Raw genomic sequence first — 17762 nt, 5'->3', positions numbered from 1 at the left:
AAGATTGGGTACATTTTCGTCCGTTCGGGAATCGAGCCAGGTACCTAAGGTATTCGAGATGCGCACTGCGCCGACGGAACATCACGGAACGAAAAACCACCGCACCTAAAGGTTAAGATGCTCGCGCTAGCCGCCAGATGGCTAGCCACCAGATGGTGCCCTGTCTAGCCACACCGAACCCCTTCATCGTGTCGCTTTGGTTTTCGCACATTTTGGATACCAACATAGGTCGGCAGGATCACTCACGAGTGCACTCACACACCCCACACTCACCACTCATGAGTGAGTGGGGAGTGAGCATTGCCGTCGTTTTGAACTGGCGTGTGTGAGTGCAAATGAGTGCGAGCCCCACGCGCAGTGAGCCCCGCTCACCACTCGCGAGTGCGAGCGCCACTCGGGAGTGGTGTTTTTAAAGTCTCTTTTATTCGTAATTTCGGTCTGCCCAGGGCTGCTCCATCTCCATAGCAGCTTGTATTTTATTTGACCATTGAATTTCTATGGCGGCGGGAGGGGTGTTGAGCTGCCCATGCAGGAACTGCTTGAAGCTGTTCTGTGCAGGCAAATAAAAGACCATTACTTGTACTGCTCAGAACTGCCACAGAGCTGCTCCATATTGTTTTCTCTAGTCGAATTTACATTGCGACAACAGTTCTGGACTGCCCTGGATCTGCTCAGAACTGTTCCGGACTGGCAAATAAGAGACCAATTGTTGGACCCTCACTTCGGGCAGCAAACGTCTGCACTTCGCCAACATGCTTCGGGTGCTGGGTGACGTGTGGATTGCAGCTTCCGCTATCACTGCGGCATAGTTTCGACAACTTTCAGGTGTGTTCTAGGAGATGTAGGGCGGCTGTAATCGCGTGGCGCTGTTCTGCGCTCGTGCGGATCAATCTGGGGCAACGACCGCCCACCATAGAAGCGCTCGTCGTGCGCGCCACTTTTAAAAGCCGCGTGGCACCATACAAGAATATCTGTGACACGGAATCTGTAATGCGTTGGCAAGATAGTCCTATCGTTCCGCAATGCTGCAGTAAAAAAATGGCTGCGCCTTAGCTCGGCTAACCCTGAATATGCAAAGCGAAAGCTTGGCTTAGCCTGTTTAAGTTTCGGTTTGGCTTGGTTGACCTACGATTTTGCTCTTATCATTTACTATTCGTCCAAAGCCAACCTTTGTCTACGGTTGTGGTCCAGCTTATGGTGTTTTTCGACCTGAGCGACTCTCTCTTCCTCAATCACCGGCGCTAGCTTCGCGTGCTTGGCATTCCGGACTCTCTCCAGTGAAGCTGCTCACCGGGCGATATCTGCGGGGTGGTCAGACGGCGCTTGCCGACTACGGCTGAAAGCCTCCTGCTCCCGCGCAACGCTAAGAGAAGACGGCCAAGGCCTCCCTCTCATCCATGGTCAAGAGCTTGGCGGCGACCCAGCTGCGGAGAGCGCATGCGCCAAGCCAGCAGCGACGGCGGAGGCGGCTAGCGAACGCGGCCGTCGGCGGAGCTCTTCCCGGCTAGTCACGTGATGAGGCGCCTAGGATACGCGCAGCTGCGGTCAAATGAAGGTCGAATTCTTCGCGACGGCGAAACCACTCAGACATTGATAAAGTTTTGCTTTAAAATACTTAGGGTGGTCAAAAAACACTCGCTGCAAGCTACGCCCAAAAGCGGTAGCATATTTGATACGCATGGGTGACATATATTAGCGCGAGAGCGCTATACATGGCTTGCGCATTACGTCATCTCAATCCTTTCTTGTGACCACTTCCAGCTTCCCCAGCGCTCCCAAAGATAAGAACGTCAGATACCTGGGCAGGTTTTTGCGGTGCGTGTGGGTCCAAGCATGGCAGCTACGGGGATGTCAGTGTAAACCACGTTCTGTCCGAGATCGAAGCCTTTAAATCCAGGACACAGAGCAAAAGAATGCCGTGCGAGTGAGCGATAGGGAAGAAAAAGAAAATTGGCCGCGTATCTGCTTCTTTCGTTGCAAATGTCGACAAAAGACGATAGTCTTTATCGACTTTTGCCAAGTAAATGCCTCCCTTCGCTTTCCCGCTCACCTCTCATGTTGTTCCTCTTGCGTCGCGCTCCTCCCAAGGTAAAGACACCACTGGTTTGCTTAAATAATTTTAAATTTCCCGCGTTCCACTGCTCCAAACCGGGTGTCTCGATGCCAACGCTGCCGTACGGCGAAGACACGCGTGAATCGAGGCGCCCTACTTGAACGTTTATAGAACCGCGTTTCCCTACTCCACGTGCGTTACAAGCAGAACGTGGAACCAACCTAGTGGGACCTTTCGTAACTGTTGCCAGTTGATTTCTTTAAATGGCGCCAGAAGCTACAGTGGCACGGGCGACAGCAGGCGATGGCGGAGCGAATATTTTTTCTGCAGTTGATGAAGTATTTAATTTCGCAAAAGTCAAACATGTATGATTTTTTATAAAGGAACACTGCAAATAACACTTCTGTATTAATCTGTTGTCTTATATTTGCGTAATGTTTTGTTCTTCTTCAACAATGTTGACAAGTATGAACATTACACCGGGCTTAGACGGGTAGATTTAGCTGTGACTATATAAGACTAATGCGCAGGCGTTGTTTTACTTTGGCCGGGTGGCTGAATCGAGTCACAGACAGACAGACAGGCGGACAGACAGACGGACAGACATACAGACAGACAGACATACAGACAGACCAAAATTTCTGGGTTTAAGTAGCCCAAGAAAGACTATCGTCTTTAATAAACATCTTGCGTCACGAGGTCATCGGAGTGTGATGATGATGAGGGCACCGGTCCCGTGGCAGGCGTCCCCTAGTCGGGTACGCCCTGGCCCTTGGTGACTGTTCGTGCCATCTCCATGTGCATGCGCTGGGTAGAGAGGTGCGACCTGGTCAGCCGGTGCAGCCACTTCTGGTAGGTGTGACGGGGATTGGTTGGGAGGGATGGGGAATGGTGGCATTCCCATAACAGATGGTACAGTGAGCCGGGCTGCGGGCAAAAGCTGCGAATACCGCAGTATTGGTTAGGGTAGATATGATGGAGGAGTGCTGATGGGAGAAGTTGGCCTGGAGCCGTGCCTCGGCTGTGGAGAGTTTGGGGTGTGGGGCCGATAACTGTTGACGATTGTCTGTAGTGGGATAGGATGTGCGTGTAGGCTTGGAGGGGAGATATAACTTAACAACGTGTGAGTTCGAGCTAGTTGGTAATCCAATGTACGAATTTAAAGCGCAAAAATTCAGACAAGGGACGAACGGGACAAAGACAAGCGCTTGTCTTTGTCCCGTTCGTCACCTGTCTGAATTTTCGCACTTGAAATTCGTACATTGGAGGGAAGGTCTTTTCCGGATCATTGGGTCTCTTCGGAATAGCCCGGAGGCCTGTGCCGCCTCGCTTCCGTGAAGGGAGCAAGAAAGAACGCTGCTATGCAACGCGCATTCTTCAGGTGCGTCGGCCATGCTAGATACAGAAGTTAGTGTATGTTCCAAGGGAGCTGCACAGCATACATAATACGACAGTATTCAGATAAGGTTAGTGTTTATATAGCCAGGTTCTGGCATACGTGGCCGTATCTCCTCGCATTTGGACAGTGTATCGATCGCCTTTATAATTTCGGAATAGTTTCCCAGAGGGTGTCGGAACGAAATATTTTTTGTTCCGGTTTCTATTGCGTTCCTTAAATGAAAGTTCCGTTCCGGTTCAGCTCCAAAACAAAACAAAAAAAAAATGTTCGTAACGGTTCATAACGGTTCGGGTTTGCGCGCAAGAAAAATGACATTAATAAAATTATGCTAAAAACATTGCGCGGCCGTGTTCAGACTGTGGCCGCAACTGTTGTAATAACTTTAAAGAATGATGTCAGTTCACGGTCGAGTCAACGGAATTGCGTGACATGCCATTTTTTTACGTCCATAGATCACAATATGGCTTTTGCGTCTGTAGTGTGAACATCGCCTGATGCTTGGTAATTTGTTGCAAAACTGTCCGCTAAACAGCTCAACTGCACACACACAAAAAGTTCCAGTACACCTATGCACTCCTTGTTGTAAACCTCTTGATGGCGAAGCTGCAAATAACGCTCCGAGTTTCCACCTGATCCCCAGAAACTACATGCCGGAAGTCCTCAGCTTGGTACCCAGGTTTACACGAGACGCTCTCGTAGATGAAAAATCCTCGAGCGCGTTTTGTTTTGGGGCACCCTATTGTGGTGAAGCATGCAATTGTTAGGTGCGATGTGACACTCCAAGTCTCTAGAAAATCAGCGTGTTTACGCTCAATTCTTGAGTATGCCGCCTTCATTTGGGATCCGCACACTAAACTTTTACGATTAAATTTGTGGCAACTCAAAGTGTGGCTGTGCGCTTCATTGCTATCTTGTATAGTTGTGGTATTGTCGTTACAAGTTTAAAATGCTCTGTCTCACAGGACACTCTAAAGCTCCGGCGTACCTTTTCTCTGTCCCTAATCTTAAGAGGTAGCAGCGCATCAACATTAGTATTTTCAGCCCCGCACGTATACCCCCGGACGGAGGGAAAGCAGCGAGAAAATTTGCGAATATTCATTGCGCACATTCGCATTCCGAACGTCTTTTTCTGAGAACTACCAACATAAGAATGCCATGGCGCATGCCCGACACTCTTCTTTCCGCTTCTTTCGAAGTGTTCTGAACTGCTCTCTGGCAGCACTTGCGCGCAAGTGCAACACGACTTTTAGCGGTTTCCACAGGGCGTGCGGCTGAAATCTGCTGCTCTCGCTGCATATTGTGCACGCTTCTTGTTACGCCAAACATTGTATTTGTCGTGTTTCAGAATACTCGTGTTTATTCATGCATAACACTCTTCTACAGCAATGCATACCGTTGGGCGAATGCAGGTATTTTAGTAAATAAAAATTGGCCGCGTATCTGCTCCTTTCGTTGCAAATGACGTCAAAAGACGATAGTCTTTATCGGCTTTTGCGAAGTAAATGCCTCCCTTCGCTTTACCGCTCACCTCTCATGTTGTTCCTCTTGCGTCGCGCTCCTCCCAAGGTCAAGACGCCAAATGTTTCCTTGAATCATTTTAGATTTCCCGCGTTCCACTGCTCCAAACCGAGTGTCTCGATGCGAACGCTGCCGTACGGCGAAGACGCGCGGTAATCGAGGCACCCTACTTCAACGTTTATAGAACCGCGTTTCCCTACTCTACGTGCGTTGCAAGCAGAACGTGGAAACTATCTAGTGGAACCTTGCGTAACTGTTGCCTGTTGATTTCTGAAAATGGCGCCAGAAGCTATAGTGGCGCGGGCGACAGCAGGCGACGGCGGAGTGAATTGTTTTTCTGCAGTTGATGAAGTATTTAATTTCGCAAAAGTCAAGCATGTTTGAATTTTTATAAAGGAAAACTGCAAATATCACCTCTGTATTGATTTGTTGTCTCATATTTGCGTAATGTCTTGTTCTTCTTCCACAATGTTGACAAGTATGAACATTACACCGGACCAAGACGGGTAGATTTAGCTGTGACTATATAAGACTACTGCGCAGGCATTGTTTTGCTTTGGCCGGGTGGCTGAATCGAGTCACAGACAGACAGACGGACAGACAGACAGACAGACAGACATACAGACAGACCAAAATTTCTGGGTTTAAGTAGCCCAAGAAAGACTATCGTCTTTAATAAGCCCGCGACACTTGCATCGCAGACAGATGTGCGCGGGAATCACGCGGGGAGCTCAGCTCTGACGATCGAGATGGACGGGGAGAGTACGAAGCACGCAGCAGGAGTACCGAAGGAAAGAGGGCGCCATAGAGTCGGAAGGTGTTCCAGCGAACCGACGCCAAGCTCTCCCCTCGCTCAAGGGAAATTGAAATGAATCCTGAAACCTTAACTTTCCACGCAAACTGAAGACCGAAACAATTTTTTTCGGTTTCGCTCCTAAACGAAATATATAGCGCTTCATTTTCGTTCCGGCCAAACACATTGATTTTTTCCGTTTTTCGGTTCCGGTTTTTGTTCCGTTCCGACAACCTGGTCTCGCAGAATGAACGCGTGCCGAGTATTTCGACAAATAGCGTTGCTTGGCGTAGCGCTGTTAGAGCTGAATAACAGCGTCGACGAAAATAAAAAAACAATAGCAAAGTAACCACGAATATAACCAGGTGGTGCTCCCCCACTTGAGTTCCATCACTCGCTTTCATGAACAGCGGGCAGTTCTCTTCTAGAAAAACGGTTGGAGGTGTACGGAGTAGGCCGTGACCATGGCGGTGATCACTGCGTCGGCACCGAATGGGCAGCGCCCACGTACTTACGTGCGTGGAACATCCGTCCGATGGGAAACGCGGGAGTGTTACAATCGGGAATTTTATGGACCTACTTGGTATGTCCATCGGCTGGGAAACGGTCGTCCGGTGAATGTACGCTACAGCCAGAATAGACGTGCGTCGGATGGCCTACGGGCGTCGGATGGTTGATCGGGTAGTAACGGGAAGCGGATCGCCACGTGACGACGAGCATCGCAGCGACAGCGTACGGGGCGCGCTTCCCACTTTCCAAGCGTGTCTCAAAACAATGCAATCACGGCAATTCAAAACACTCGCATAAAGCCAAACTTGTCGGAAACATGATGCACCGGGGATGCAATACTGTTCTGCTTGTGTTCTCTACTTTCATTAACGACGGAATCTTTTCCTTTTCAGTCGTCTCTAAAGACAGCCTTCAGCGTCGGTGTCATCATTGGTCCCTCCTTCGGCGGCTTCCTAAACGATGCAAGTATCCTTCTGTCTCCAAAAACGCGTTTTCCGTGTGCTATTTATCTATAAGCACGGTGGTAACTGCAGCAATAGAGGAAAGTATTGAGTCGTTTTGAGTTTGCGGAATGATTTCGTTATATGTGATGCATGTGCACCCTTTTAGGGATCACAGAGTCGTTCAGACTCTGAATTCAACGCAGGTTTGACTGAGATTGTTAATTACGGAATCAGAAGGACAAGAAAGTTGTAAAATTTCGAGACGAAGGAATGGAAGGTTTATTTCTTCTTTGTTGGGGAGGTGATTTTGGCTGCAGAGGTAGCTACCGTGTTCAAGGTTTTAGCTACCGTGGAGTACCTACCGAGGAGTAGTTACCGTGTTCGAAGTTCGAGGTTTTCGGTGTGGGGCCAAACAATCATCCACTTCTATGCTAACAAAATAGTTTTCTTACATAGGAGTGATACCAGAATCAATAATACTATTTGTGGGAAGATTTTCATATAAACCCGATGAGTAACGGAACCAACAGTCCAGAAGTTAACACCAGGAAGAAATCAACAGCGCCCTCTGTGCATGCTTGTGCGACGCTTGTGTGGAAAGTATCAGGACTTTATTTTGGGGCCAGGAAAAAAAATGCCGAGAAAAAAAAAGCCCCAACCTGTGCTTACTACTCTATAACGGGTAGATGTGGCACAGGCATTGCGCATAGATTGATATAAAGTATGTGTTCAAAATGCATGTGTTTATAAAACTGGAAAATCGCGTATAGTTTCTTTCCTTCCTGTTCCTTCAATGATATTTTTTTTTCTACATCTGAATTTTTCGCTTTGGGGTTGCCTTTGTTGTAACTTGGATGAAGGAAATGGACTAATCTAAAGTCTATTATTGACCTGTTTACCGTTTATGCTCAAAACCTATTTAGAGAGCTAGGGAGACAATTTTATTACGCAACAATGTGGGAGTGGTTCCTAAGTCCCAGGAGCCCGTGTGCTGTCCAGAATGCTGTAGCTCTGGTCACAAGCAGGCTTCATGCCATTTTAGTTTGGTGATTTCTTTGCTAGGCAATGTTATCGCTAACAGTCTTGACCAGATTTTCTAATATATCAGTAGATGCTTTGCTTTTGATAATTTCCTGTTGTGATTCGGGTAAACTTGTTTTAAATAATTTGCCTAGTTCAGCGCGTTCCTTTTTCGAAATTTTGCACGTTCCTCCATGCACCGACTCCGTAATCACCCAACGCTTCCGCTGTTCTTTTGTTCAGATGGGCGGCTACACCACGCCGTTCGTAGTCTGTGGCGGAATCGGTTTTATCTGCTGCTTCGTGACGTACCTGGTCATACCCAACATAGGTAAATTACTGAGTGCTGATTAGTGTCCTTCGTGTTGATTTTGTTGTTACTCTGCCTGTGGCGTCGTTGGAAGGCACTGGAAAATGGTAGCTGGAGTCAGCTGGTTTATTCTGAAATTCCCAACTGGGACCAGTAGGGATCAACTGGCCCCAGCTAAGAATTTACCCATAATTAGGTGTTCCCTGTTCCCATTTTCTGGTTCACCGTACGAGCCATTTTTTTCTGTTAACCGTGTTTTGAAGTACCTGCCGGACGTAGATTTTTAGAGATCTGTGCCATGTTACCCGTGAGTCTGATCATTATATCACGCTTGAGCCCGGAAGGTTCTGGCCTTGCTACCGCAAGAGCGGTGGCGTGGGGCACCTGTAAAGAATTCATGTCATCGCGACACTTGTTTTTGATTTGATTGGTTGTAGGGTTTAAGCGCCGACGCAACGCAGGCGATGAGGCGCACCGTACTGGAGGGCTCCGGATTAATTTTGACCACCTGGGGATCTTTCACGTGCGCCGAAATCTCGTGCACACGGGCGTTTTTGCTTTTCGCCTCCATCAGAAAAGCAGCCACCGCGACCGGAGATCGAACCCGCGTCCGACATTTGGTTTTACTTAGCCCTCTACACCAATTCTAAAAATGTTCTTTCTATACAGAAATTTTAAATACCTATGACTATTCTATTGCATATGCTTTACTTCACATTTCCACTCGAATAATCATCAGCATTCTTTGGCCTTGATGCCCTTGCACCAAGAAAACCTATCATCACCAAGTTTCTTGCTCCAATTTACGACTTAACAGTACATAATGCCATTACTGAAACTGATATTGAAGTCACCTTTCCCGAACATTGTATTATAAGTTGGCACGGGAACGATCCTGTGCGCAGCTCCTTCCTGTGCGTTCTTGTGCAGAAAAGTTAAACAGTGACTCATGAAATACTCGTATGAGATGCTAGGCAGTGAAGCTAGGAGATGTGGGGGGATATGACTTTGGCAAGTTGTGAGTGCCTATCTAAATCATGAGAAAGAAATCTGTGGCATGGGATGAAGAACACTCAGCGAACATTGAAGTAATGAACAGTAATCTACCTCCGTCACTACAAAGAAAAGTACGTAACAAATCCATACTCCTGTTCATCACTTATGATTCGAAACGTTGTCTTTTACTAAGAGCCTTTAAAACAGTACTGACACGAAATTCTCGTGTGAGTTTTTTCGCTGCTATGGCTGCCTACCAGATTAGTAATCATAGAATGGCACACTAGATGGTCGATAGTAGCGTAAATAATCATTTACAGCCTCATTTATTCGTGTAAGTTTTGATATCGACTAAACGGACACCGAGGTGGCCGCTATGACGGGAGGGGGCTCGTGACGTCACCATTCGCGACGCACCACTGCCGGTATGGACGCGCGCGCCCAGACCGGCATCTCCATGCACCGGGCAGCATGACGTCAGTCCCAAAACCGTTGCGTGACACACACGGTCGTACAGCGCGCGCGAACCGCAGTCAGTGCATTGGCTACGTCACGGGAACCTTCAGGTCGGCAGTTTGGGGCCAGGACGAACAGATGGCGTCACGCTGATGCCGATTGCGAAAGGGCATCTGTTCTGAGCTTTCTCATGCGCGCAAAGATTAAAACGGATTTTAGGTATGTTATACTGAACGGTTACTGTTGAAACTTTAAGGGAGATATCTCAGTGAACAAAGGCAGCCTTTTATATGGTGGTTATCGCAGCTTTGAAATTTTGTGTCGGTACTCCTCCAAAGAAAACGCGTCGACGTAGCAAGCTGTGGAAAGAAGAATGAATGGAGTAGAGCTTAGGAGTCGGAAGTGAGCGTTTTGGATGAGGTAATGTACTTGGGTGGAAGACATTGTTGCCCAGATTAAGAGAATGTAGAAAATTAACAGAATACAAAAAATTGACACCTGGGGCGGTATTCCCGTGTTTTGTCCCTTTTGTGTCCCTTTCAAAGTGTCCCTTTTGAGCGAGCCCTGATTGGCTAAAAGCGAACACCCGGATGTGACGCCATGCAAGCACGGCGGAGCTATGAGCCGTGGCTACTCGGAGCAGACGATTTGGAGCAGACGATTTTTCGTCGCAGTTCGCTCGCGGAACAATAAACACATAAAAGATACTCTGATACGGTTTCACTTCTTTAAAATGCGTTTGCAAGAACAGTTACGCTATTTGAATAAAAGGCCCACTGCTTAACCGGAAGTACGCCACGATGAAAGGGACGCAAAAGGGACGTTTTCGAAAGGGACAGTTACGAGAATACCGCCCCTGGTGTCCTGGACCACGAGGGTAGCAGAATCGCTACCGAAGTCACATAATTCGATGTGCGGAGGAATTAAGGAGATTTGGTAGCAAATGGATTTTGACAGTGCAGGATATGAGCGGTGGGAAGTTCATTGAGGAGTCCCTCGTGCTGCAGGGTGTGTCTATAAGCTGATGTTGATGATGTCTTCCTTTGCTTCTCCTCCCCTTCGGTAGTGGAGAAGCCTAACAGTTCCACGACGAACATGCGCAAGTTCTGGAGTGGTCCTCTAATCTACCTGTACGGGTTCGCCATCTTGGGCAGCTACCTGTGCGCGGGATTCAACCAGGCCACGTTCGAGCCACATCTCAGGCAGGTAAGTTTCCAACAGAAGCAGGGCCAATGCTCCACCCGCACTTTTACTGCCAGAGGCTGACTCCATGGATGGTAGCTCCAAGCTGAGCGATACATGCGCTGTCGCTGTGCAGAAAAATTTCGAGTTTTGTGAAAATTGCTAATTCATTAGATTTATTGGAATTGTGCCTTCCAAGAAACTCTGAGGCAACCACAGCAAACATTTACGTGTCAGTCCCTTGGATGGACGAAGAGCACCAGGAGACTCAATACCGGAAATTGTCATTCGTCTATGTGTTTTTACATGTCTGCCCGCCCATCCCTATCTGATCCGTCTTCCTGTGTCGCCGTCTTGCGATATCACCGTTTTGCTGTGTCTCCCTTTGCTGTGTCTCCTTCTAGCTGTGTCTCTGTCTACACATATAGTATGTCCGAAATACATGACGTTTGTGATTTAACCATAAAAAATGATCACACGCAGATCAACTTTGACCTTCTCGCGATTTGAAAATAGAAAAGCGATCACGGTTCAACTTAGACTCCAAAAACTAGAGCGAGAACTGCAATCATTTTTAAAGTAAGAGGTTCCTCCTTCGCATTCAGAAACATATATTTCATCATCATCATCAGTGGAGTTAGATCATCCGTCTCGCGTGTGCTTTGATTGGTGAACAGCACCTCTGGAAAATCGAGTGTTTCGCGCTACAATTAAAAATGTCAACAAGTTGAATAAGGTCTGTTTTATGGCAACATGAAAAAGTTGGGTTCCACCTCCACCCTACACATTCGAACTGCACATCAGCACATTTGCCAAAAAAATGGTTCTACTTATATATATATATGTATATATATATATATATATATATATATATATATATATATATATATATATATATATATATATATATATATATATATAGATATAGATATAGATATATATATATATATATATATAGATATATATATATAGATATAGATATAGATATAGATATAGATATAGATATATATATATATATATATATATATATATATATATATATATATATATATATATATATATATATATATATTGCCGCGAACCATACATTGGGTTTGTTTATTTGTGTTTTGCTTTTACCGCCCGGCTGCGCCGGTCTGTGTTATCTCTGCGCCAAGGGAAGCGCGTGTTCCATTCTTTCTTTCTGTGCCGCATGTGTTATCTGTTGTGATAGGGAGAGCATTCCGATCTAACGTGAACAGCCCAGAATAATCTTCTTGGATCTACTATGTTCTCGATGCGAATCGACGTTTCGAGAACCACGCGCGCCAAAAGATAAAAAGCCTGCAGTGCGGACGCCGGGGCATTCGATTCGACGACACTCGCCTGTGCAAGTCACTTTGTTGACCGCTGCTTCGCCACCTCTGTATTCTTTTGAGTTGTTAGGGGAGCACAAGTTCGCTCCAATAAACGTGTTTCTCATTCAACACCACTGCATCGTCCTTGTCTTCGTGACATCTGGTGGAGGTGCTGGGTACGCACCCTTCATGCCCACTACAACCTCGAAAAGCCGCCAAGCCAGTCCAACAAGAGCCAGCCCCCGCCTGCAAGATTTACCGCCCGAGTTCGGTCTTCTGCCAGAAGGGCCCAAGAGAAGGAACGCTGCAACCAACACCATGGTGCAAGAAACAACGTCGCCAATCATCCTGCAGCAGCCCCGAGAACCGCCATCGTTCCGGGGAGCCCCCGCTGAAGACCCCGAAGAATGGTTGGAGAAGTTGGAGCGCGTCCGCATCTTCAACAGGTGGGACGATGAAGAAACGTTCCGGCATGTCTTCTTTTACTTAGAAGATGCTGCTCGAACTTGGTTCGAGAACCATGAGAGCTCTTTGACCGACTGGACTCAATTCAAGAGGGAGTTCCTTAAGACCTTCACTACCGTGGTGAGAAAAGAGCGAGCTGCGCTTTTGCTTGAAACTCGAACGCAGCACCCCAACGAAGGAGTCGTGATTTTCGTTGATGAGATGAAGCGACTTTTTCGTCGTGCAGACCCTGAAATGACCGAGGAAAAGAAGCTCAGGTTTCTAATGCGAGGAGTGAAGCAAGAGCTTTTTGCTTGTCTAGTCCGTAACCCTCCGAAGACAGTGGCCGAATTCGCGTCTGAGGCGGCCGCGATGGAGAAGACGCTAGAAATTCGAACCAGGCAGTACGACCGCCCTGTCAACGCGCTGTTCTCGGAGACCATCGGTGCTGCAAATGGAAGCTCCGATACATTGCGAGAGACCATCCGAGCAGTGGTCAGGGAGGAGCTTCGGAAGCTTTTTCCAACGACGCCGCAACCTCAAGTGGCTTCCCTGACCGACGTAATCCGAGAAGAAGTCCAAAACGCACTGGGAACTTCTACGCCGTCGGAAGCACCCCGCGAACCACAAGCCATGACCTACTCCTCGGCTGTTCGTCAACCCCGCCCTGCTCCAACCCGTCGTCAAGAGGCTGAGCCATACCGCCGTCCAACGCCGCCCGCCCGACGCCCTGTAGACCAATACCAGACGCCAAGGAAGACCGACGTGTGGCGAACGCCCGATAATCGCCCGCTGTGCTACCACTGCGGAGAGGCCGACCACATCTACCGTCGCTGTCCCTACAAGAGGCTCGGTTTGCGAGGGTTCTCCGTCGACGCCCCACGCCCCCGATACGGCCAGCGCCCTGCTGAGATCGAAGAATACCTCTCCAACACCAACCGAGGACCAGCCCGCTTCAACCGTTCACCGTCGCCCTACCCGTCTCAGTCACCAAACCGCCGCAGCACTGCTGACTTCTCACGTGGAAGGTCCCCCAGCCCACGCGGGGGAAACTAAAAGCAGCAACTTCGGGAGGTAAAGTTGCACAACGGCGGAAAAATGAAAACCCTCCAACGACGCAGCGACTCGCTGAAGACCATCATTCACGACATGCCCTCATCCCGACGACCCGACCTAGCCCTAACGAGACTCCTGAACACGACGACAGCTACACGGCGCGACGCGTACCCGACCTGACCAAGACGTCCGTTGAGAAGACGACGACAACGACGATGCACAGTGCCCGACCATCAACACGTACAAGCAGAGATACGACGCCCCGACGAACCCGCAACTCGAGGACGACTGCATCTGACGTCAAGGTGTCCATCGACGGCTTTGACGTAGTCGCCCTCGTAGACACGGGAGCTGACTATTCGGTAATGAGCGGACCATTTGCGTCTAAACTGAAGAAAGTTATGACCAGATGGGACGGTCCGCACATACGCACAGCAGGAGGCCACCTCGTGACGCCAAGTGGAACGTGCACATCGCGCGTCACCATAGACGGCACAACGTACCCTGCGGCGTTCGTCGTTCTGCCTAACTGCTCCCGCGACGTGATTCTCGGAATGGACTTTTTGACGGACAACGGCGCAATAATTGATCTGCAGACCAAGTCGATAACATTTTCCTCCAATCACTCCACGACGCCGCAGCCGAACCCCGATCACCGTGCTGCTGTCAGGATCGCCGACGATCACATCACCCTGCCACCCCGCGCAAGCTTGATGATCGCCGTCTACTGTGAGGATGCTGCTTCTGACATCGACGCTATCGTAGAGAGTGATCGAAGGTTGCTTCTCGACCGCGGTGTCTCCGTCGCAAGAGGCATTGCGCACTTTAAGCAACGCCAATCTCACGTTTTGGTCACTAATTTCACCGAAGAGTACCAGCATTTAAACAAGGGAGCTGCAATTGCGTTCCTCGAAGAAACGCTAGAAGCAAGTGATGTGATCGCAGTCGCCGACTTTGAACGCACACCCGTAGAAACATTCAAGCTCCCGCAGCCATTCGACGTGAATCCGGCGCTACCGCAAGAACAACGGAAAAAATTATTGGCTTTGCTGCGTCGCTATAGCGAATGTTTTTCGTCGAGCGCAAAACTACGTCAGACCCCTCTAGCGAAGCACCGAATAATAACCGAAGATGGAGCCCGACCTACCCGACAGTCACCGTACCGCGTCTCTTCACACGAACGGGAAGCCATCCGGACTCAAGTCGACGACATGCTGAGCGATGACATTATACAGCCATCGAAAAGCCCCTGGGCTGCGCCCGTCGTACTCGTAAAGAAAAAAGACGGCACATTAAGGTTTTGCGTTGACTACCGGCGACTGAACAAAATCACGAAAAAGGACGTGTACCCCCTCCCCCGAATCGACGACGCCCTCGACCACCTCTGCCACGCGAAGTACTTCTCATCGATGGACCTGAAGACCGGCTACTGGCAAATTGAAGTGGACGAGAGAGACCGAGAGAAGACTGCATTTATAACCCCAGACGGCCTATACGAGTTCAAGGTGATGCCATTTGGGCTGTGCACAGCACCAGCGACGTTTCAAAGAGTCATGGACACTGTGCTAGCTGGCCTTAAGTGGCACACCTGCCTCGTATACCTCGACGACGTAGTGGTATTCGCCCGGACTTTCGACGAACACCTTGCAAGGTTGGAGTCTGTACTCGAGGCCATTCGTACGTCGGGGTTGACGCTGAAGCCTGAAAAGTGCCGTTTCGCATTCGGGGAACTCAAGTTCTTGGGCCACCTCGTCAACGCCGCGGGAGTCCTACCTGACCCGGCAAAAACTTCAGCCATTGCGAACTTCCCAAGGCCAAAAGACAAGAAGGGCGTGCGGAGATTTCTCGGGCTGTGCGCATACTACCGGCGCTTCGTCGCAAACTTCGCACGCATTGCAGAGCCACTCACGCGCTTGACGAAAGATAGCACCCCTTTCAGCTGGGAAAACGACCAAGAAAAAGCATTCGGCGAGCTGCAAAAACGCCTGCAAAGCCCGCCCGTGCTCGCTCATTTCGACGGAAATGCCGAAACGGAAATGCATACGGACGCCAGTGATATAGGCTTGGGTGCCGTCCTTGTCCAAAAGCAAAGCGGCTGCGAAAGGGTAATCGCCTATGCTAGCCGTGGTCTGTCGAAGGAGGAGAAAAACTATTCTGCCTCTGAGAAAGAGTGCCTGGCTATTATATGGGCGATTTCAAAATTTCGCCCATACGTGTATGGAAGGCCATTCAAGGTTGTAACAGACCACCATGCGCTGTGTTGGCTCGCCAATTTGAAGGACCCCTCTGGCCGTCTTGGGCGGTGGAGCTTGCGCCTGCAGGAGTTCGACGTTACAGTCGTTTATAAATCCGGCAGGAAACACTCCGACGCCGACTGCCTGTCCCGCGCCCCCGTCGACCCACCACCACAAGACTCTGATGAAGACAGCGCGTTCTTCGGGATCGTGACGGAGAGCGACCTAGCCGCCCAGCAGCGTGCCGACCCCGACTTACGCGTCATAATCGAGTACCTCGAGGGATGCAACGTTGCCGTTCCTAGGACCTTCAAACGCAGTTTACCAGCATTCAGCCTGAGAAACTCCGTCCTTGTGAAGAAGAATTTCAGCCCCGGAACAAGAGCGAATTACCTTCTCGTCATCCCCGCGGACCTTCGTGACGAAATTTTGGAAGCGTGCCACGACGACCCGTCTTCCGGACATCTGGGCACAGCCCGCACTATCGGAAAAATCAAGACGAGGTACTACTGGCCCGGCCTTACCTCTGACGTCACCCACTACGTCCGGAGCTGCCGTGACTGCCAGCGACGAAAAACGCCGCCGTCAAGACCCGCCGGACTTCTGCAACCGATCGCTGTCCCATCGAGACCATTTCAACAGATTGGAATGGACCTTTTAGGCCCGTTCTCTACGTCACGATCACAGAACAAGTGGATTGTCGTAGCGACAGACTACATGACGCGCTACGCAGAGACCGCCGCTCTTCCGAGGGGGACTGCACAAGAAGTGGCGAAGTTCTTTATAAGCCAAGTTGTGCTGCGACATGGAGCCCCGGAAGTCCTAATCACAGACCGCGGAACGGCATTTACTGCGGAGCTGATGCAAGGAGTATTACGCTACAGCAACACGGATCACCGAAGAACGACGGCGTACCACCCCCAAACGAACGGACTAACAGAACGTCTGAACAAGACACTCGCAGATATGCTGTCAATGTACGTTGACGTTGAACATCAGACTTGGGACGAAGTGCTCCCGTATGTCACGTTTGCGTACAACACGGCTATCCAGGAGACGACACAGCTGACGCCGTTCGAGCTTGTCTACGGTAGAAGGCCGACTACGATGCTCGACGCCATGCTTCCGCACGTAGAAGACGACGACCTCAACGCCGACGTCCACGGATATCTTCAACGTGCGGAGGAGGCCCGCCAGCTCGCTCGAGTTCGTATAACGGACCAGCAGCTGGTGGATGCGGGCCGCTACAACCTCCGACGCCGAGACGCCGAGTACCAACCAGGGGATCGTGTGTGGGTTTGGACTCCCATCCGACGACGCGGACTCAGTGAGAAGCTCCTGCGAAGGTATTTCGGACCCTACCAGATTCTACGACGTGTTGGCCAACTTACCTACGAAGTGATCCCCGATGGTGACTCCGGCACATCACGACGACGCACGCGGCCTGAAGTCGTCCACGTGGTTCGCTTAAAACCTTTCTACGGACGATGACGAACTTTTATTTTCATTTGTTCGGACTGTCGCTTATGTTAGCATCGGGTCGATGCACTCTTAGAGGGGGGGGGGGGTAATGCCGCGAACCATACATTGGGTTTGTTTATTTGTGTTTTGCTTTTACCGCCCGGCTGCGCCGGTCTGTGTTATCTCTGCGCCAAGGGAAGCGCGTGTTCCATTCTTTCTTTCTGTGCCGCATGTGTTATCTGTTGTGATAGGGAGAGCATTCCGATCTAACGTGAACAGCCCAGAATAATCTTCTTGGATCTACTATGTTCTCGATGCGAATCGACGTTTCGAGAACCACGCGCGCCAAAAGATAAAAAGCCTGCAGTGCGGACGCCGGGGCATTCGATTCGACGACACTCGCCTGTGCAAGTCACTTTGTTGACCGCTGCTTCGCCGCCTCTGTATTCTTTTGAGTTGTTAGGGGAGCACAAGTTCGCTCCAATAAACGTGTTTCTCATTCAACACCACTGCATCGTCCTTGTCTTCGTGACAATATATATATATATAT

At 49.6% G+C, this 17762-nt stretch overlaps 1 protein-coding gene across 1 annotated transcript in view; it reads left to right on the top strand.

The window, feature by feature from the left end:
- LOC144143576 (MFS-type transporter SLC18B1-like) overlaps positions 1-17762 on the top strand; it is a 58356-nt gene that overhangs the window by 21782 nt on the left and 18812 nt on the right. The window contains exons 5-7 of the mRNA XM_077675376.1: positions 6666-6734; positions 7980-8067; positions 10565-10704. Of these exons, the coding sequence (XP_077531502.1) occupies positions 6666-6734; positions 7980-8067; positions 10565-10704 (297 nt within the window). The remainder of the gene's footprint in view (positions 1-6665; positions 6735-7979; positions 8068-10564; positions 10705-17762) is intronic.

Source organism: Haemaphysalis longicornis, unplaced genomic scaffold (assembly GCF_048455015.1).
Source record: "Haemaphysalis longicornis isolate Haplotype H1 unplaced genomic scaffold, Haemaphysalis longicornis Haplotype H1 scaffold_6, whole genome shotgun sequence".
Classification (NCBI taxonomy): Eukaryota; Metazoa; Arthropoda; class Arachnida; order Ixodida; family Ixodidae; genus Haemaphysalis; species Haemaphysalis longicornis.
The sequence above is the reverse complement of the archived record's forward strand: the minus strand, read 5'-3'. Positions and strand labels throughout refer to the sequence as shown.